The sequence below is a fragment of the Lepisma saccharinum genome, chromosome 5 (genome assembly GCF_977018435.1).
Source record: "Lepisma saccharinum chromosome 5, izLepSacc3.1, whole genome shotgun sequence".
Classification (NCBI taxonomy): Eukaryota; Metazoa; Arthropoda; class Insecta; order Zygentoma; family Lepismatidae; genus Lepisma; species Lepisma saccharinum.
The window spans coordinates 52,147,727-52,170,542 of NC_139233.1; the positions used below are offsets into that span (position 1 = coordinate 52,147,727).

The window sequence follows — 22,816 nt, forward strand, 5'->3', positions numbered from 1 at the left end:
CTTTATTGTTAGATTGATTTCAGCAATTATTGCCATCACCTACTTGTGAACTTTTGTTTTAGTGTTTTTGCAATATTTATGCATGAATCACCACTTTTTCATTCCCTCCAAATATATACCGTAGTATGTATAATGTTATTTTTTATTATTAAGAAATTAACAAGTATTTTTCTTTTGTGTAGATTTTGTCGTCACTCGGCATATCTTCAATCACTGTCGTACAAAACTCACTCCAGGTCAACTCACAGACCTTAGGTCATCCCTTGTGAATAATATAACCTTCGCATCTCTGACTGTGAGGTATGAGTTCCACAAGTACATACTGCATCATTCGCCGAAACTTGGAGAGTTGATTGACCAGTTTGTGAGGTTCCAAGAAGAGAGGAATCATGCTATTACTGATGAGGTAAGCATGTTTGCATTCTTTAGTAATAGCTATAGACTGTTATTACTGCATGGAAGTGGGTTTTTCATATAAGCTCACTTGATAAAAATTAGGCACCTCTAACTAAAACATACCTAATAGGGGTGTGCAAAAAAATCAGGCACTGTGACTGAAACTTATATAATAGTGTATAATCCCTGTGAGACTGAAGAACAGCTACAGTTCAGTTTGGCGTGGATACCATGAGGTTCTTGATGTGGCCAATTCATCAACTCATCTGTCATTTAATCTTGAAGTTTGACTAGATGTAGATTATGTGCTGGAATCTTATTGGTTGTTCCAAGACATCCCAAAGATGTTCAGTCTAGTTTAAATCTGGAGATGCGGGCTAGTCAGGATGTGTGTATGTTCCAGAATGTTCATCAAACCATTCACATACTGTTTGAGCACTGTGATCACACAAATGTTTATTTCTGGTGCATTAGTTTAACCATGTTGTGTTCCTTCTGCAGATGTAGCTGAAAAGGTAACATCTGGTCTTCCAGCAGTTCATTGTGGTCTTTCTGGTTGAAATGCATTGTTGCTTCTACCATTAGACCCATTTCTGTGTAATTAAAACATTTCCAGAACATTGCGAGCTGTCTCCAGCTTGAACACCTTCATTGAAGGCTTGTAAGATTTATGATGCATGTGTCACCTACCAACAATAGCATGCAAAGGAAAATGATTCATCTGATCAGATAACAGATTACCAGCTGTCAACAGTCCATGTTTTATCTCTCCCACTGGAAGCACACAGTTTTGTGTGTAGCTGTCAGCCAAAACCTTTTCCAATGTACCCTACTACAGATGTTCATGGAATGCAGTTCTCTTCAGTGTGTTTTTCCAGACATTAGTTGTAAAACACCTACAGTAATGACCGGCACAAATTCTTACCTGGTTGTGAAAGAGTTGGCAGTCATACTATATGGCACATTGCATTGGTCCCTATCTGCAAGGGCCTTCTTTTGACTGAAATTCTGGCAAACATTACCAATTGAGTGTGATGTTCACTTCTGGGGAACCTGTCTCATTATGCTATTATTTTTTTGGCAAGGCCAAATGCAATTACTCCTTTTTGTCACACCTTCACATCTGTTGTTCGACCCATTTTCTAGGGTCCTGGTCTGCAACCAACACACATGTTGCACACTGCAACTGCTAGTTGATCTAGGAACCTCATAGCACATCTGCCAACTATTATCAGCTGATGTTCCTTGTGCAATGTCATGTCTCCAAAATTCATCATATCTAAGGTGCCTTATTTTTTTGTCAGGTGAGCATATTTTATTGTTATACATCTGTTTCTGTTGGTATTTTTCTGCTTCTGAATTTTCATAAATTTGGATGTATTACAGGGTGATTCAAAAATGATTGAAAAAAGTAATGTCAATTTATTCATAACTGCTTGAACCTAACACATTGAAGAAAATACACATTAAATACGGATGGTTTTACCTGTACATCAATGTAATGTTGAGACAGCATTCAGTTCTGCCCAGATGTGTCCCAGCATATTCTAGAATATGGGCTTTACTGCTATGGAGGTGCGTTGTTTCAGCTCATAGAAATGCTGTGGCATGGAGGGCAGTTACACTATACCCTTGATGTTCTTTCACAAAAAGAAGTCTCAGGGTATATACTAGGGATGGGACCGATTAATCGGTACTCTATCGGTATCGGCCAATATAGGCATATTGGTGTATTGGTAAAATTACCGATTATTTTACCGATCCGATATATCGATAAATATCTGATAATTTAGTGCAAAATTCTGCCATTTTGTTGTAATTTTTATGGATAATCTCCATGCCCTAATTTCTAAAAAAGTAAATGTCTAAATATGCAATTTCTTTTTCACTGCAGTCACCTCAAAACACACATTTATTAAGGAGGTCAATGAACCTTTCAGGTTCTTCAAGGACCATTTCTAATTTTATATCAGATCGGTAGAATATCGGTTATCGGTATCGTTAAATTTTACATCGTTACTTTATCGGTATCGGCCAAAATTTCATATCGGCCCATCCCTAGTATATACAGTACAATGGTGGCCAGAGCAGCATTGGCAAATTGATGTTCCTGGCACAGTCAACCAATGTCCCAGTGGGGTAGCATTCAAGTATCAGTGAATATCCAAGTGGAAATGTGGAGTACCATCCATTTGAAAAATTACAATGGAAAGATCCTCCTAAATCTGAGGCATAATCTATTTGTTTATCCAGGCAGCAGTGGTCAGTCACGGTGGCCTTCGTAAAAAGGAACAGGCCAAAAACTTTGTGTCTGTTCATTGCACAAAATACCTTTGCTTTTAGTAAGTCCCTCAAGTGTTCGACAATGACATACATGTTTTCTGCATCCCGCATGCTGATATTTTGGCAACTGAGATTTACTCTGAGGTGGAAGTATCTCAGATATAATAATAATAAAACTTAATGTTTAAGTTAAAGTAATAAAATTACAATTACATGGAATTAAAATATGTAAATTAAGTAATCTTGCAATGTTATTATTACCTGAATAGGTAACAGTCAGCATAAGAATAGATATATAACTGCATGTGTTCATGATCTAACTTACGAATACTTATGATCACCAACATTTGTATAAAACAAATGCCCTGGCAAGGAAATATCAAATAGATAAAGAATTGAATATATATTGAATAACCAAAAATAATGTTAGAACCCATGACTGAAAATAAAGTCCTGATTAGCATTTTATGTATATTATAATAAGTAGTAAAAAAAATTCTTTGGTACTGTCCTTCAAAGCCATACAATCCAAACATAATCCTTGCCTTCCAATAAGTTCAGAGGAAATAAATAACCATAGATTATTTATACAACAAGTACACTTTCTTCATGTTAGAGGGAGTAAAAAATGTGGTTCATAAGTAGAAGACTTAATTAAGTACTAAAATGATTTCCGCGAAACTTACTTGCAAATATTCTATTAATTTCGATGGCCTCTACCACCATCCACTTGGTAAACTTGATGATTCACTGTTGGGTTGACTTCCAGTTCCTGTTGTTTCCTCCCTTACCACTAGGGGCTTTGGTGTAACCAGTTCGTCTTCTGCGTTTGATAAGTTTAACTTATTGCAAAAGTGGGAGCCAAACATAATATGCCTGACCAGTCGATATTCAGCTCGTGCGGAAAAAGCATAACTGCGGACGTCTCTTTGATTTTTGTGTCAATCATTGTGTGTGCTGTATGCCTAACTGAAACTTTTTGGATCCTGTGTTTGTTAAACTTGAGGTGCTTTGTTAGTCCGGTAGTGGGTTGGGATTTTTTTTTACATCGGATAAGTGCTGTTGTATACATTCGTTGATGGATCTGCCAATGTAATGCGAGTTGCACTCGCATATACTCCCAGGTTGTCAAGTGGTGAAAGGAAATATCTGTTGTGTTTGCTTAGGACCTGGCTATTTTGTTCACTAGTTTGTGTGCGAGTTTGATGTCATACTGTTTCAGGGTCTTGGCTAGGTGGTTGTATGTAGTCTGGTGGTAAGGGAAGGTAATCCATTTTGTTTTATTGCTGCTGTCTGGGTGGTGCTGGTTAGCTTGTTGCACCTGCATTTCAGCTTTGCTACACCATGTAGAGAGTTGATGTACCGTGTATCCATTTTGAAGTCCTATGTCTGTAACCATGGTAACTTCTTCCTTCAAATCCTCTTCACTTGAGCAGTGCGAGAGAGCTCTTCTGTAGAAGTTAAGCCATACATTAGCTTTATGTTTGAGTGGGTGGTTTTCTTCTAAAGTACACTTTCATTATTTAATTTTAGTACTTGCCTTGGACACTCCTCTCCTCTCCAGATACATCATTGCCTGGAAAGTATGCTCAATTTGAAATTTGGAATTAATTTTGCTCCTGTATTGTATGAAAAATGTAATGGTGAAATCTCACTTACATTAGTGTCCTGAGATTTTAAAAAGGTTTTTGTGATGAAATGACAGCTCTATATAATGTTTCATATTCAAAATATGTTTTCTTCTCTTGCAGTGCCTTATCCTCATGGAGGAAGAAGAGTGCAACATAGCTGGAGATGTTGAGGTTCCTAAAATTTTGGGTGATATTTTTGAGTCAATTGCAGGTGCTATTTTTCTGGATAGTGGATTCTCGCTGGATCAAGTTTGGAAAGTGTACTATCGGCTAATGCAACGAGAGATAGGTAAGTTATGAATTTCTTTTAGTTTAATGTAATATTTTAATATACACAATGTGTATGAAGAGAAAAGAGGTCAGAGGAGCAGGTAAATACAAAAAAAACAAAACAACAGGATATGCATCCCACCCCCAAAAAAGGATTAATCTTTTGAAGCCCAGCTACATGATCAGGATGATGTTTTTGATACTAATTCGTTCCTTTTTTCCCCAGCATATACTGCAGTTGGAATGGGCTCCTGTGGAGCCAAATTGTACATTTGGTTTGGTCCCTCATTTAATTCCCAGTCTGAGTCCCAAAATTTTTGGTATTGACTTCAAAGGACCTGGAAAAGTCAGGAAATTTGGTTGGGAAAAAAATTTAGCATAACATCAGCTTAAGGCCTCCCCGATCACGCAGTGGGAGCATCGTCGCTTCGTAATCAAGGGGCCCAGGTTCGATACCCGGTGGAGGCTCATAGTGGTTCGGATCCCACTTTAAAGTGTAGGTCCAGTCTTGATTAGCCTTACTGTGCGTAAAGTGGACTTAAAACACCAATTCAATCAATCAATCAACATTGGCTTAACACATTGACTGCAACAATAGGAAAAACATCCCTGGGGCAACGATGTTTTATGAGAATATCATAAAAATGTTGAAAGCAATATGTTTCTTGATGATTAAATGAAAAATTGTTATTTTTAATTATTTTATGTGCATGAGTCATATGCGACTCTCATGGCTCCAGAATCAATAATTCGCTGCATACAATGCGAGTTATATTTGGCTCACAGCATATTTATTGTTGTTTTTTCAAGCATTATTATTATTTTTTCTGAGTATTTTTATTGTTTTTTTTTTTCGAGCATTGAGTCTTTTATTATTTGTAACACGACTCTGCTGTATACTATTGTATTGATATTGTTCAAGGAGCTGGCCAGCAATAATTCAAAGGGGAGAGCTGCCGTGTCATGGCTCTACCCTCAGAAAAAGAACTTGCTTCGCCAAAATATAGTTAAATTAATACATTTACGAACAAGGAGATTCGAATCTCATAAGCATTCTAGTTTACGATCGCCTTAATTCCTGCGCCGCATCCCCAGCTATTCGCTCACTTGCTCCGGGCCAGCATAGTGTGGCTCTTGCACAGAGGCATGTGCGGAGGCATGAAAAAGTCTCCGCAGGAAACAAGCAAGGAGATGGTAGCCATAAGACAAACAGCCATGCCCATTTTCGACTGGCACGATGAGAGAGCTTTCGCATTGTGTTGACATAGTTGCAAACTTCATAAAGAAGTGACTAATCCTGACCGATTTGTTATACTCGTTGGAGAAGTAATTCGCGAGAAAGATACTTTCCTGCCTACTTAGTAAGAATGAAGATAATATCTTCCCAAATTTATATAACCATTTAGATGCGACTAAAGAGCCATCCAAACTTTTTTGTTATCTATTTCTTCCTTAAGAAAAGATATATCGCTTGCTCTCACGCACACAGACACTCAAGTGTTGCAACTGACGTTGACATTTTCTGTAAAAAAGAATTATCTAAATATCAAAGGGAATTCGCATCACCAGGGGGTTTTTTACATTAATATTTGTAAAAAATCACATGGAGAATCTATCAGTATAAGAATTTCGCCTGGAGATATAATTCAGTTTCTTGCATTAAATTTTAAAAATTTTAGATCCACAGTTCATTTAATAACATATTGTGATGTGCGTATTACTCACAGCTAATTAACAGAAACGTTAAAAAGATCAAAGATCAATTACTTACATGTGTGAGTACGAAATGTCAATCAAAATGTTTCAGAGGTCATGACTGCCTTCTTTTTCAGGTTAATATGTATTCCTAGACACCTGACATGGTGTCATGTTAAAAAATTGTTAGTTGAGGATACAGGTAAAAGGTTATGGTAAAAAACACTTATGGAAAAAAACCTGCATTGTAGCTGTATCCTTCACACTAATAAAACTCAATCTAAAACCGGGCATTTCCTATTCTAAAAACGCATAAAAGAAACGTCCTAAGCGGCTGTTAAGAGGCCACCTGGCCAGTGCTTGGGAGAAGCGATTGTGCAGCTTATGCTCAAAATGGTGAAGGAAGCTACCTTCCCCTCCATAGTTTTCCCCTCTTGAAACTGGTGCGTCACCAGTCCAAGGTGAACTCAATTTCCACCTCGGCGGCCCTCTTGAATTGGAAAGGAATATCATTTTCTTCTGTAGCCCCCAACAGTCTACGGATATATTCTCGCGAAATACACAGCCATTATTTGGGAAACTAAATGCAGAGTGAACTCATTAGCTTAATGGCTTATACACCAAGAACAATGTTATTAGTAAAATTGCTGGAAAAAATTGAGAGTTCAAGCTAGGCATCTCATGTATAAAGTTCATACCGGAATCGAATCCGGTATCTCTTAGTTCAAGGGTGGGCCCAAGTCTTCTATGGCATCTGATTGTTCACTTGAGAAATGATGACGATAAGAAATTATATTCACACATCTAATTTCTTAAAATTAATCTTATTTGTGTGTGGAAAACTGAATATATGATGGCACTGGATAAAACAAAGTTCCCACACACTCAAATAGTTACGCTCTCGTCTTTGGTTCGGCAGGTTTAACAACCTGCCTGGGTTCGATTCCCGATGGAGGCACATAGTTGTTCGGATGTCACTTTAAACTATAGGTCTAGTCCCGATTAGCCTTACGTGCATAAAGTGGACTTAAAACACCAGTTCAATTAATCAATCAATCGAAAGGTTCAAGGTTCGATCACTGGTGGTCAGGCCGGTAGCCAGAATTTGATTTCGGAAGGGACTTATTTATCCCTTATCGGCACCTGCCATCTAAAGATTAAAAGATTGGGGGAGAAGTAAATGCGCTGAAGATGAATTTCTTGGTATATTGCAACTTACCATATACAAGATGTTTAATCATGTTAGTGAAGTAAATTTAATTACTACTACACATTATTATAATCAGATATTTGTAAGATTTCGGGAAAGGACTGCAGCCCCCGAGCCCCTTCCCTGGGTATGTGCCTGCTTGTATTAATTCCAAAATTTCTGTGCTGTTCCAACATCGTGAGGACAATTTGGGAAATACTTGAAAGCGATATATATGGGAGCAAATTCTGCTCTCAAAACTATGGGACTCGATGTGATGACCACGCGCAACCGAATGAAAGAACTCTTCGCAGGCCTCGTCCCTCAATATTAATTTTACTGACTAATTGTAAGTTTTTCTCTGCCTCCTTGATGATGCAGTGGTAGCGTCGATGCCTTGCAATCAAGGGGTCCCAGGTTCGATACCCGGTGGAGGCACATAGTGGTTCGGATCCCCGATTAGCCTTACTGTGCATACAGTGGACTTAAAACACGAACTCGATAATTGGAAGGTTTTAGAAGTTTTATGCATTGTACAACTTTGCTTCTTTTCACCCTACTTTTACAGTTTTTCTTCCTAAGAATTCCACTGAGTATAACACGCTAAGAAATTAGAGGTCCAAGATTCGGACATTGGACAGGTATGGTTGTATCATGTTTGTCCCTTCGCCATTCCTTCGGCTCATCATTCATCCTCATCGTCGCATTTAACCCAAGAGGTAGAAAAGTGGCATAATATAGAAATATATAAATGATTGATTTGGTTTATTTTACTTTGCTTTTCTGACACTTTGTGGCTAATCGTGAAGATGAAAATGACTCATGTCAAATCGATGAGAGGACCATCATAAAGAATACACACGCCCAGTCTGGGATTCGCACCCAGGACCCTTGGTATCATAATGCACCTTGTTAACCACTGCACAACAAATAGAAACAGAAAATGCTTGATAAGTTATTTGCTTCTCCATAACTCATGATTATATTATAAGTATTATTCGCTGTATGACTAGGGATTAATTATATTTGTATGTCTAGCCAACCTAGCCACCTAAGCAGCAGCAGCTTCCACATTTGCAGGTGGAGGCTAAATGAAGAAAATCACAAAGTCAGAAATATATACAAATTTTGTAACATAATACTTATAGAGCATGCAGACTGCTGTAATTGCTACATACCTAGTTTCCTTCCTTAATTAAAACTTGGTTTATTCTTCATTATACATGAGATCAACCACCCTGGGAATCGAACCCAGGATCTTGTGTGGTAGTCACTCTCTCTCTTAGAATGCCAATATGTTGGATATTTGGTCGATCAGTCGATCCTGATCCATTGTTTCCAGAGGAAGACAATCTCGCAGCTTCTCATTCGACATTTTAGTCGCGATGTAGGAAAGCAAGATCAAAAACACTTTGTGATGATGCTATCTTCTCACGTTTACAGAAGTTTACCACCGCTCAGACAACAAATCCTACTTCAAACTGACAGATATCAACTGTCCACCAAATCAACAGACGAACCTACCGCTTCGATGTTTCTCCTAATGTTCAGAAAGTGGCCTTTCCTTCCTTGCAGGGCAGGTCATTTGCAGGAGGGTTGAGTGTAGGGATGTGCCGAAGCCAATTACAGATGCATGAAAATTGGCAGAAATTGACATATCGGAATCTGCAAAAATCCGATATTTAAACCGGTACAGATTATACTAGAGTTTTACCTTCTAACAAGTTTTATATTCTAGTTTTGTAAGATTTATTGAAAATTTGGTTATGATTCGTCATTATTGTAGAGTTTTTGTAATAAAACTATTGCAAACTCTCATTCAGAGGATCAACCTAACTATAAATCGGAAATAAAACAGTACATTGCTGAACCAGGATCTGCTGTGTTCAGTGTTGCTGAACAGATTTGCGATAAGAAGTAGGTTACTTCCTGAAGTGCTTCCAAATCATATCTTGAGAATATATATGTATATACATATGATATGCAATAGAAATGTACATACCAAATTTATTTTTGTCATGCAGAAAATAACATCCCATTTCTGTTTAATAATCTTATGTATCGGAATCGGTTAAATATCGGCATCGGTATCGGTTCCAAAAATTATCGGTGAGTTCATCGGCATCGGTAAATTTTCAACTTTGTCACATCCCTAGTTGAGTGCATGTGAGAAGAACCGCTATGTCATTTATTCCCGCGCCAAAAAAGGGACAAGCAATAGAATTCTGTTCTTGGAATTTGAAACGCATGGGGATGGATATCTTTTCTAGCTAAATCTTCCTGTTTGTGTCGTCCTTTCGGCGCCCATGGAGCCAGTGCAGGGCCAGATGAAGAGAAAGTGCAGGTTTTGGGGGGATCCTGTATCTGGTGTGTAGCAGGGAGGAAAAGTGCATTTTCAATAGGTCTCAGACTTCCCTGACCGGGGCGGATCACAAAACCATTAACTGCATCCCCTCCCAATACATCTGTTTGTGTTCAACAAGCAAGAAACAGGGAAATAAGAAAGAAATGCCTTGCTTGGGTACGTGCCACTGAAAATTGAAGAAGTGTTTCAAACTGCAAGCAAAATTTACTGAAGATTTATTTTACAATATTTGTCATCAAAGTAAAATTTCCAGGAAATATAGGAACAGTTTCCCGGGGCCACGTGGATGTTTGCCAGTGCCAGTTCCAGTGCCCCCATGCCCCCCCCCCCCCAACGATGTTACCATGCAAGGGGTCCTGGGTTCAAATCCAAGTCTGGACATGGATATTCTTTGTGAATGTCCCTTCATCAATTTCCTCGTATTGTCCGTCATGCTCGTGGTCGCAATTAGCTAAAGTGGCAGAAAAGCTATGCTAAATAGCAAACTAAATCAAATCCATTCTGATCTTCTTTGTTTTGTCACTTATGTCACTCATGTTCATTCACTACACTACGCAGCACAGATCGTTCAAAACGTATAGGCCTATGTCACTCACTCAATATACTAAATAAAATCCGCACAGTGAGGTACGTAATTTTCTTCAACTTCCTTCAGTGTGGTCAGCCACTCTCCCCCATTCATAAATAAAACAGTCGAGAGGTTCAAAACTTGGTCACCATTGTAAAGCATGGTTGTTTGAAGGTCAGCGCTCTCGCTTCTGGATGTGTTCAATGGGACAGTGTTGGCCCAGAGAGGAAAAAAATCCCTGTTACTTCGCCAGCTTTTCCCATTCCTGTAATTGTGGTTCTGTTTAAAAATGTCCCTTTTCTGAGAATAATCCCATGCTGGTTAGCGAATTGGCATTGCTGTAAGGTGTTGCCTTCGTTATAAAATGAAGAGTTCCCTGTCCAAGGCTTTGGGTTTGGAACCCACTACAAATACGTCACTGATCACCTCCAGGTGCTGGTCGGGGAAGAATTCAACCGATGAAGCCTGGTGGTAGCTTTAAAGGAAAGGAGCCCAACCCATATACTATAGTTTTCTCCCGTGGTCGTTATTTGAGAGTGAAACATCAGTCCCATTTACTAGTCGATTATTTTCTGTATTTACTCTGGGCTTCAGAGATAGCCTAGCTAGCCTAGAATATATCCGTCTGGTCTATGAGTAATTTCTGATGAAGGGAAATTTGTTTAGAATAATTTCAAAGCAAAACTTGATAGAATGGCATGGTAAGGTTATAATGAAATATTCCTTACTTTGCTACCTTTTTTATGATAATTTCTCTCTCTGACTGTAACTTACTGAAATATGATAAGTGTGGCGCAACCAGAGATCAAATTGTAGTTTTTGTCATTTAGTGTGTTGCCCTACCTCACAGCTAGTGTGTAAGCTTGTACAGCCATCCAGGTATTTGACACTTTTGAATGTATGATAATAATGCCATCCTATTGAACTAATTCAACTGAACTGGCTATACAGGGTAAGTCAAAATGATGGACCCGATTTCAGACATTTATTCTGTGAAATATAATAAACAAATGTTAATGTGAGACATGTGCTAAGAAAGGTAAACTGTCAAAGTTTTTTTTCAAACAAATCACAAGTGTTCTATGTGAGCACCCCGCGTAACACAGCACACATCAAGCCGATAGTCTATCTCCTGCCAAACCTTGTGTAGCATGTTGCAGTCAATATCAACAATGGGTGCTGTGATGCAGGCACGCAGGTCATCCAATGTTGTTGGAAGTGGTGGTATGTAAACTAGATCCTTGACAAAACCCCACATGAAGAAATCACATGGGGTCAAGTCGGGGGAATGAGGTGGCCAATGAAGGAGAGGTTGATCCTCCGGAGATGCACGGCCTATCCAATGTTGTTCCAATGCCCCATTGAGATGGTCCCGAATGCTGCCATGGTAATGCCCAGGGGCACCATCCAATTGGAGAATGAAATCTGCCCTATCCTCTGCAAGCTGTGGAAGGAGCCATAGTAGCAGCATATCAAGGAAAACAAGTCCTGTCACAGTACGTTCATGGAAGAAAAAGGGCCCATAAATCTTTTCATGGGAAATGGCACAAAAGGCATTCACTTTGGGAGAATCGCGTTCGTGTTCCACAAATTCATGGGGGTTAGCAGTTCCCAAATCCTTAAGTTGTGTCTATTCACTTTCCCTGAAAGGGGAAAAGTTGCTTCATCACTGTAAATTAACCTCTCAGAGAAGCCATCCGTTTCCATTAATGCGAGGAAATCAGCACAGAAGGACGCGCGCAAAGCATAATCAGTGTCTTTTAAGGCTTGAACTAGTTGCAAACGGTAGGGTTTCATTTGTAAATGTTTCCGCAGAACCTGCCAGACAGTTTTCTGTGGAAGTTGAAGTTCTCTCGCTGCCCGGTAGGTGGACTTCTGTGGACTTCGCACGAAACATGTGCGCACTCGTTCAACTGTCTCTTCCTCAGTCGACGGACGGCCAGTCGATTTTCTTTTACAGATGCAGCCCGAATCTTTGAAATGTTCATACCACTTACGAATGGCCTTCCCCATAGGTGGTTTTCTCTCCGATATTTGGTACGGAAATGCCCTTGCACACTAATCACAGACTTGTTCACATGATAATCAAGCACACAGAAAGATCTCTGTTCTCCGGTCAACGCCATTTTCCTGCTCGCTGCTGACTCCTAGCGGTAGAAAGTGGAAACACTGCATGGAAACTAAACTTCGAAAGTTAATCTTTCAAAGCGCATGTCTCACAATAAAATATGTTTATTAGATTTCACAGAATAAATTTCTGTAATCGGGTCCATCATTTTGACTTACCCTGTATGAAATGGCTCATTGCACAGACACATATAAACAAACATGGAAATAAATATCTTAAATGGAAATCATACATTCAGTGGTAGAGTACTAAAGTTCAATCATTTCAGCCACAATTTTCACATAACTTTTCAGTACATTGTAATTTATAAAAATAACTATACTAAACTTCATGGCACACCAACCCTCTGAGGGCTAAGGTCTGCCAGTTGGCCTTTCATTGAGTGACATGTAGTAAGCACATAGTGTCATCACCACTGGTTTCTGGCTTTCTAGACTTGCTGATAAGTAGCTTCCAAATAGTTCTCACGATGTTGGGACAACACTAAAATTTTGAACCTCCCACCAGAGACTGAATCTGGTATCACTCACAGCAAAGGCAAGAGTGCTAACCATTTTGCTATGTGGGAGCTCATCATTTATATAACTATTCAGAGTAACTTTAAAAACCTTGAAATGTTAAAATGTTGCAATTATTATAAGAAAAATGTGTAGCAGCTCAGCTATAATTGTTAATGTCTTAAAGTTTTTAATGCAATGCATTTTTTTTCAGCTACTTTCAGTGAAAATGTACCAATTTTACCAGTGAGAAAGATCCATGAGACAGTCTCTGGAGCAAAATTCCTGTAAGTAATTATTGGTTATTTTAAGACATGTGGTTTATAAATATTTGGGATTGTATTTTTGTTCCATTCTCTATTAATGCAAAACCAGTAAGTAGATAGAAACTACCAATTCTGTGTACAATGATTTAGTTGTATGAACTGTTAGAAATAATTTAAAGTGTGTGAGTATGCAACATTTATAAGTGAAAACTCTGCATTTTATTTGAGTGTAGTGTTTCTATTCGAGCAATTATTGAATTACTTTTGCACTAGAGCAACTTTTGTGGACTCTCAGAGTTAGTTACTCGTTACATCCTGCATGTTCGATATACACGGCAGAACTCTAGACAGTCCTAAAGGCCCTGCACTTTGCCAACTTTCAGGCTTTTCACATAATCCTTATAAGTACTGATTCGGTCAGTGTGCTCCAGAGTTTTGCCAACTTTCAGGCTTTTCACATAATCCTTATAAGTACTGATTCGACCAGTGTGCTCCAGAGTCTGGAATCTCGGACTTTCAGGCATCCTGTAGTGCAGCGCATCCTTTGATGGCTCATGTCCTTATCTGCCAGTGCTGAAGTCTGCTTCTGCTGGGTCCCCAGTCCTCTAGGCATCAACGGAAATGAAGCAGCTGATGCTGCCACCAAGTCCGCTGATGCAGGCCGTGATGTTTTCGCCACCTTCTGCCAGCTAAGGACATGCAGAGATTTTTTCCTTGTTTTTTTTTTCTTTCCTACTTCTCTTGACACATGGCAGGACAGTGGAATGAGGGAACAGAGAACAAGCTTCATACTATCAAGCCGACGACTGGTCCCGTTTCTCCCACTGAGAAGTCATCTTAACTCTGCTTTGAATCGGGTTAAGCCATCTCACACATTGTCATTTGCTGCAAGGCCTGGACCCTCCACTGTGATTTACCTGTAACGTTATTTTACATGTTTGGCAGTTTCTTCTCAAATGTTTGGTTTTAATTTCCTCAGAGTTTTAACCTTCCCAGTGATCACATCACATAAAAATGTATGCAATTACAGTTATTAAAATAATGCTCATCTGGCCAGTTGTGTTGCTATCCTGTCCATCATTCTTTGTCACCTGCAGTATTGGCTGATACCAACAGTCACATAAGACTTACTCAGAAGGGAAGAGTACAACAAGAAATTGTCAAATCCACAACGTTCCCTCCCTCCCTGCTCGAATGTAGATAAAACAAAACTAATTCCACAGTTCTTTCCCAAGAACTCCACAATCATTCGGTGCAGAAACAGCCCAGCATGATAGTAATGCTGGTTTTAAAAATGTCCATCATTTTTACCCCACAAGTTTGTGAGCAGAAATTGGCAGAAATTGGAAGTGAATTATTTCTTTTATTTCCACACAGCCTTTAGAGGGTAATTACATGCCTTCAAGAAGTTTGGTCGCAGCTTTTACTTTGTCCATGTGTTTGATCTTGTCAATCATTTACTTCCCAGGAGTGTGGATGTTTGTCCAGCTTTTCTTGGAAAAACTACATACGGAACTTCTTGTGCTGGCCTTCCAACCTGTCACAAGGAAGGGTAAACAAACTTTTGAAAAGGACATATGGTACCGCGTCACTGCTTTATTTCTTCCCGGCCAGCGGTAGTTTAAATTTCTCCCGTTCGGCGGCGCTGACGTGTGTATCCTGGTTTGCGTCATCTGCTTTCTGTTGTCAGGTGGCGCTGCCGGGAACAAACAAAGCAGTGACACGGTACAATCTCTGCTCCAGACGCCGTACCCTTAGTGAATGAAGACAGAGGATCTTCGAAATTAATAGGATTTAACCATTAAATTGTGCAACATGGATATACGGAATTTCTAAATTTCACGTAAGTAATTGTTTAGTCTTGTACTACGGATCGTGTGTAGGTGTTTGGTGCTGAATAGTACTGTTGTGTGATAGAAGATTTTAAAGTGAAGTGTGTGTATAATACCACCCTCAACAATGTTCACGCATGAAGAACAGCAAATATTCATGAAATTTCAGGTTGCACGTGGAAGGAATGCACAACAAATTCACACGGGCTTACGCGAGGCATGTGGGGACCACACTTTACCGTATCGTACCTTTGCCAAATGGGCTAAGATATTTGAAAGTGGTCGTGAATCAGCCACTAAAGAACATGGTGGCGTGCATTCTCGCACGGCAACAGATTCACACACAGATGTCATACAGTACAAGTGGTGCAGAATGTACTTCAACAATGGGGTTGGGAGATGTTATTCTCCTTCAACAATGGGGTTGGGAGGTGTTATTCTCCTGACATGAGTCCTTGCGACTTTGATTTGTTTCTCAAGATGAAGGAACAGCTGATGGGGAAACACTTGCCAGACGTCCCGAGCATCATTTCAGGCACAGGGTGGTCTCTGCGCACACTGGCACAAACGGGAGCTATCAATGGTATCCAACGACTGCCAGATGTTTGGAAACGTGTTCACGCAGCTGCAGGTTATTGCATTGAAGGATTGTAAATGATCCCAGGTATGTATCTTCCGTAATGTCTCTTTCTCATACATGTTGCCACTACAAGAAAAATGGCCCTCATATATGGTTCGGATAACAGAAAACTTGCATTTAGCGCAATTGGAGGGTATAAAAAAGGTCATAAACTTTCCTTTGTTTAACGTTGCTTTGGACTTTGTCAGTTATTCGGTTATTCACAAGAACTTCACCCAACTCTTTCGGTCACACGGGGACATGTAGTTATTGCCCGAATATGGAGTATATGTTGAGAAATGTTCTGGAATATGGAAAAATATGTAAAAATAACTGAAATATGTTAAATATGAGCCAAAACCTAATATATCTACAAATGTGGAAAATAAGAACTGAATTTTTCGAGTCTACATGCCATCCATAATTGGGAAAAGAGAGACGCGGTAGTATATAAATACGGAGAAACTAGTACTCACTTTATCTGCGAAACTGTTTTTCCTTCTTCGTTCTTCCTCGTTGGATGGTGGCAGTGGCCACTGAAATTAATAGAACGAAGAAGAAACAGTTTTGCAGATAAAGTGAGTACTAGTTCCTCCGTATTTCTACTGCCATGATGTGCAAAGATAATACAAAACATATCTGATTTTAACTTCATACATAAATATGTATTTACATATAAATCCTTTCCCTGCTTATGACTATTCATCATCATTGCGATTAGCAGAAAAGCAACGTAAAATAAAACAAATCAATCGATTGACAATCTCCACATGCTAGGCTTCCAGCTTGGAAAATAAAATAGCAGCTAGTGTGAGTGACAGCCAAGTGAAGTGACATCACTCAGAATTTGGGCATCATGTCGCATGCCACTTTGGTGTGAAGTTCTCTTAAACATGCTGCAAGTTTTCATTGCCTATGGTTGCCCATTCCTAATGTATTTTCTCTTTTATGCAGAGATCCTGAGCTCATCGAGGGAAATGGGGTTGTGGCTGTACCTCTAGAAATCAGACGCCAAAATGAAGTGAAGCAATTTTATGGTTTTGGCTTGAATAAGAAACAAGCAAAGCGAGCAGCTGCAAAATGTGCATTGAAGTACCTCTCAAGTTAAGGCTCAAATGATGTGATGTTTTGTATATAATTAGAAGTCAGAATATGTGATTTTTTGTATATTATTTTGTTAAAGAAATGCAAGCATGTCCTGTTATCACACACACACAACATATTTTCATGCAGTTTATTACAAATCTTTTTTTCTTTCTATGCCAGTTGGTGAAAATCTGCTTGCCTGATACACACTTTTTATTTGTATTTTTATGTTTAATTTCCTTGTTTTTATATTTTGTTAATTTTTATTTATTTCTAATGTAATGCAGGAAATAATCCAATTATCTTTAATTTTACACATACTTATGATTTAAGAAGAATTATATTTTATTTAACAAGGTGTTTTCTTGTTTGGAAATTCATATTGAAATGAAAATGAAACTATGTTTTTTTATATATGTGTGTGTACAATTTTTTTTATTTCTTTATTGAGGATTATGAAAAAATGTAATTGAGAGAAAAGTTTGGAATGAACTGTTGTAGATTGTTGAATATAAAAAATATCTAATTTGAAAAAGCTGAATGAAATAAAATGCATATTGACATAGTTACTGAAATTCAATTAATAAATGTTTAATTTCTATGATTGGTGTTTTATAATTATATTGTTCTTTTTGTTGTTTTGATTGTACATGCATAACTACACTTGATTTTAAGAATGTGTGATTTTTAATTTTTTTGTCACTATTTTCATTTTTTTTTTTCAAATTAAAGACGAAGGCTGTGTGTTCAGAATTAGTTAATTATGTTGTACAGGAACAGCAATTGCATTTTAATCTTCTACAACATAATAATTTCAATAATATTATTCTTTACTATTTGGTTCCTGTGCACCTGAGCAATTTAAATATTGAGTGCATGGATTTATGGGTATCACCAGAAATTGGTGGACTTAATCTCCCCCCCCCCCCAAAATGTGAAGCAGGCAGATTGAGAAAACAACTTCATCAAACTGTACATTTTTGTGAAAACCACTGAATTTTGAACATGATAAAATTGAGAAAAGCTGGAAGAAAATTTTAAAGTAAAATAATTGTTAAAAAAAAGTTATGCAATTACTAATTTCATTAATTAGTTTAATCGGTGAACAGGAAGGGCAGGATGCAATGTTGGATCCAAGGGAAGATTCCATATATGTTTCTTCCAATTTTAAGAAGTAACATAACACTCAGAGTTTACATTTATTATTGTCCATTGTCACCATCTGAGTGTGAAAACATTAGCACACACCACAACTGACAAATGTAAAAGTAATGGACTATACTACAATGTATACAAACACAGCCATGGCATCAGGAACAACTTCCTTCTTGTTGTTGTTTATTGCATCTCAGTTGCAGCTCATCATGCACAATCTGTTAGTTGTTTTTCACACATGGTCAACCTTAACCAAGTATTTTTGTATTGTCGTGTTCTGAAGCTTTTCCCACCGCAGGTTGTCACAGGCATTGTTACAGAAATATGTATAGCTTCAACAGGGTAAAAGTTTGCATGATTAAGCAAATCAAAAAGTGAAATTTTCTTCAGTTCAACTGTTACATTTTTTCCACTCCATATTTTATACCAACATTGTACTTCTGAAATGAAATTTTCAATTTTTGTAGCCTTCATTGATTTGTCGCATGTTTTTTTGCAAATGAAGTTGCAGACGGATGTTTCATGCTAAGTGTGTGTGTAGATTAAACAACATCAAACCGGAATTATTGTTATTTGAAAATCTTGTTTTGAAGCACATGACAAGAGAATCCATCTAAGTTATAAACATTGCTTTCCTAAAATAACCTTCTTTATTATAGAAAGAGGATTGGCATGGTGAATGTGTCATAAAAATGTTCTAGGAACTGATATGTAGATACTCAGCTCTGTGGCTACATAGCTGCAATTTTTCAAATATTGCATGAAAAGTGCCTTCAGCAGTTGTTTTTTTTTGTGGCCAAGCTTGCAACAAATCATGCTGTACATGCAGCAGACAATAGCTAGTATGCTCTGGTTTGTGTCAGAACTATTGTATTCCTTCGACAATTGTTCAAAAGATTGCACTATTTCTAGAAAATGCTCAAAAAAAATCTTATGCTGTTGTATTTGGATGTCCATGTTTCTGAAAGGGGAAGCAAATTAACAGTTTGTCTTCTCCTGAGACTGTCACAAATGAACTGAATAGTGTGTTTTGTATTGTTTTGTATTTAGCTTGTTGATAAGATTTAGCTTAGGGGAACCACAGAGATAGAATGAGGCTCATGGCTGTTTCTCTCTAATAATGTACTGCACTCCATTATTGCATCCTGCCATTGTGGAATATCTTCCTTAGCCTTGTCCAACAATCCACACTTTGACAGTCCATTTTCCTCCACAAACTTAATGATTTCTGTAGAAATGTGGTCAGCATTACACTCCCATCAGTGCCTACCTACAAAATCATGTTGCATTTGATCTAAATCAACATCACAAAAGCAAATTCCAACTATTCAGTTCCCACAATATCAGCCGTTTTGTCTGCTAGCATGCTGTAATAATGCGAGGTAACAGCTTGAGGTAGGATGCAATTTTTTAACATTACACATTCACCAATATGAATGAGTTAATTTTGAATTTAAACCGATGCATACTTGGTATTTTGAGAACAGTGAAAATGTTGCTTGACCAAACTGTCTCCAGAATCTGTAACCTTTCCTCTCAAAGGCAAATCCTGCATTGCACAAAACGTGAAAACTTCTGCAACTGATGACTTTTTCCTTTCTTTCTTCAACTTGTTGTCTGAGCATTTTCATCCTCTAGCAGCTTAACAGACAGAGATTTCTTGTACAGAACATCCATAAAATTTTGTTGCCTTTCTGTACTATTTGTGTGAACAGTAGGAGAAAACCTCTTAAATTGTGTTACTACAAATGAACTTTGTCCTCTTCTTGTAGGTGGTTGAAATAATACACAATGCTTATACAGCCCTCCTTTTTAGTTTTTTTTTAAATATGCCAGCCAAGGAAATTCTATGAACCACTCATGCAAAATATACTTTTTTTCTCACTTAGTTGTCTTGCTTGAAATCATAACCTGGATTGAGTTTCCATGGTGATGTTACCAGTCTTCTCAGATTCTGTATCAGTAACGTTCTTGCCTTGTAATTAAGGGGCCCTATGTTTGATACCCAGTGGAGGCACACAGTTGTCCGGATTGCACTTAAAACTGTAAATCCAGTCCTGATTCGCCCATCTGCACATAAAATCTACTTAAAACAAGAACTCAAACTCCATGGCGATGTTAATAGTTCATATCTTCCATTGTCAGGTAAAATTTCTTCACAATTTAAGTGTACATAATTATTAGTCTTTTTTAATGCATTTCCCATGATGAGAAGTAGTATCAACTTTGAGAAGCTTTTCCAAACACCACTTGCTTGTTCACTGTTCCCACTTTGGGGTGCAAACTTTGATGGATTGTCCAGAAACAAAAACAGAAGATTTTGTGTGTGTGTGTTTGATGGCTTCAAGACTAAAGATGAACTTTCCACCTGGTGGATGGTGCCCTTTTTCTTGTGGGAAGTTGGTGGTCAGGTCAGTCAGTTTCTTTCTGTCCTTTTGACTTTGCAGATTGACAACGAATTTCATCCTTGATTTTCCTCACAAATAGTCTGAATGTAGGTGAAGTGTTGCAACTTATGAAAGTTTCTTACCGAATTAAGTATCTGTAGAGGATTCTTAAACAAAAGTGCTTCGTTTATCAGGGCTCCTACATAACCAATTGGCTAATGCTTTTGCTTTTGGTGCAAGTGGTCCCAGGTTTGATTTGTAATCGGAGCCCAAAAAATTTCAGTATTGACTCATCATCCTGAGGACAATAGTAGCAAGGTCCAGTCTTGACAAGACATAAAAAAATGGGGATAGGACTTGATACACTGACTATGCATCACCCAATGAAAATGCCAATCTGGTAGGCCCTGACCTTTAGAGGACTTGGGCTATTGCACTGTGGAGTTAATATATTAATTATCATAAATACGATAGATTATTTTGTTCTGAATTTCATCAAGTAGAAAAGACAAGTAGTTTACCAATTTATTGAGATTATTTTTTCCTACCAAGATTCATGTGGCCGTGGTGGCTCAGTCGGTAACGCGTCTGACTACCATGCTAAAGGTCCCGGGTTCGATCCCCGGCCGGTTCAAATCCGGGAACTTTTCTAACGGTGGAAGCGGCCCCGGCGCACACCCAGCGTCGAATAACATGGGTACCTGGGGGAAACCCTGGGGGGTAAAGGCGGTCAGAGGCGTGATGCTGATCACATCATCCCCACTCACGACCGGATCAAGAAAGTGTGGGGCGTTACCCCCACACCCCCTATACGCCTTCATGGCGTGGTGCTATGCACAGGGGAACACTTTACTTCTTTTTTACTTTTAGATTCATGTGGTATATTTTTATTTTGATGTGCAGTTGTAATTATGAAAGAGTATTGAAAAAAATATATTTCAAAAATGAAATAAGGTGAAGTTCCATGAAAAATGAAGTTTGTATTACAGTGATGCATGAACTTTGCACTCTGCAATTCTAAATCTTTGTTCAAATCATGTGATAATGATTGTTTGATACAGTTGAAATATTGTGAAAAGTAATAATTTACTAAAACCTGTACATATAGAATAAAATGATTTGCCCATAATATTTGTGTATATTTCTAGATCCTGTATTATAGTGATGCTACTCGTATACCGAGAGATTTTATTGCATCTACTTGACATTTTGACACACAAGAATTGTGGTAAAGAATTCATAAAGGCAAACAATTCAGCAGGAGTTTGTCTTCCTTATTGCACAATGTGATAACAACCTTGCATTCTAACGTCACTGTGGAATGATTTTGTTGTTAGACTAAATGCCGAAGTTGTTAGGTTTAGTCGTCTTAGCATAAATACACTGCAAATTAATTATTTAAGAGAACCTACGCGTTCCGAGTCTAATGTCAGAATGAAAGATCAGCATCGCATTGCGCGATAAGGGAGACCTGAAGTTTATCCAGAATTTTCAATCATGGGAGTGTAGATTTGCATTTAGTGGGGTGTAATGATAAGTTACTCATGCTGGAGGAATGGGGCACAAGAATAAGAAAGTAGGTTCTTTACCTACAGCATCTATTAGTAGATTTTTATAAGGAAATGTTGTGAGGGTAAAAAGGTCATATTAAGGCTATGTACTGTGTTTTTGCAATTTTGTCTCTTGATTACAAATTTGTCCCTTGTTTTCATCATGACCACGAGGCAAACCTCGTGTGGAAGGGAATGGCAAACAGCCACCTGTACATAAGTTGGTGTTTGCTTACAACACTGAATTGGATTCATCTTTAAAGTTAAGTGGCCAAAACACTAAAATCCAATAGTCTGGATCTAATGAAAGTTGAATTTTGCACGCACACAAATCTCCATTCCTTGAGATTTGAATCCTGGGTAAAGCATGGATATTTGTGTTAGTTCCTTCATCATTTCGTCAATCATCCAGTCACCATCATCATGCCCTGCCTAGACCCACATCCCTTTAAAATTGTTACCGTTTTCACATCTTCAAAGAAAAATTTATTCTTATATTCACTTTGTAATTATGTGATCGAAACAAGGAAGTTTCCCATCAAATTTATATATTTTTTTATTTGTCCATTTAATTTTTTATCATAAAATTTGCATGTTAAGGCAACATAATAGGCATCGGGAAGGGGAATTGAATTGGTACATTGCCCCCCCCCCCCCCCTTTCCATCGTCATTCATTTCAAGTTCAGAAAGTTTGTTATTTATATTGTTAATAACTGAAATAAAGTTCAATTGAAAAATTGAGTAAAATACAGGAACCAGATTCTGTTTTCATACTCTACCATTTAGGTAAAATTGTTTTACAGTTTTTCAGAATTCCAAAAATTAATTTTATGAGAGATGTCGCACAACATAAACAGTATGACTAAAATTTCACCCTAACTTTTAAAGCTTTTTCTTG

The 22,816-nt window shown here is 38.1% G+C and overlaps 1 protein-coding gene across 1 annotated transcript in view; it reads left to right on the plus strand.

Annotated features, from left to right (window-relative positions):
* Window positions 1-21,486, plus strand: part of LOC145987818 (endoribonuclease Dicer-S-like) — a 111,940-nt gene extending 90,454 nt beyond the window's left edge. The window contains exons 19-22 of the mRNA XM_083122541.1: window positions 183-406; window positions 4,431-4,599; window positions 13,237-13,309; window positions 16,694-21,486. Of these exons, the coding sequence (XP_082978667.1) occupies window positions 183-406; window positions 4,431-4,599; window positions 13,237-13,309; window positions 16,694-16,847 (620 nt within the window). The 3' untranslated portion in view covers window positions 16,848-21,486. The remainder of the gene's footprint in view (window positions 1-182; window positions 407-4,430; window positions 4,600-13,236; window positions 13,310-16,693) is intronic.
* Window positions 21,487-22,816: the final 1,330 nt, after the last annotated feature.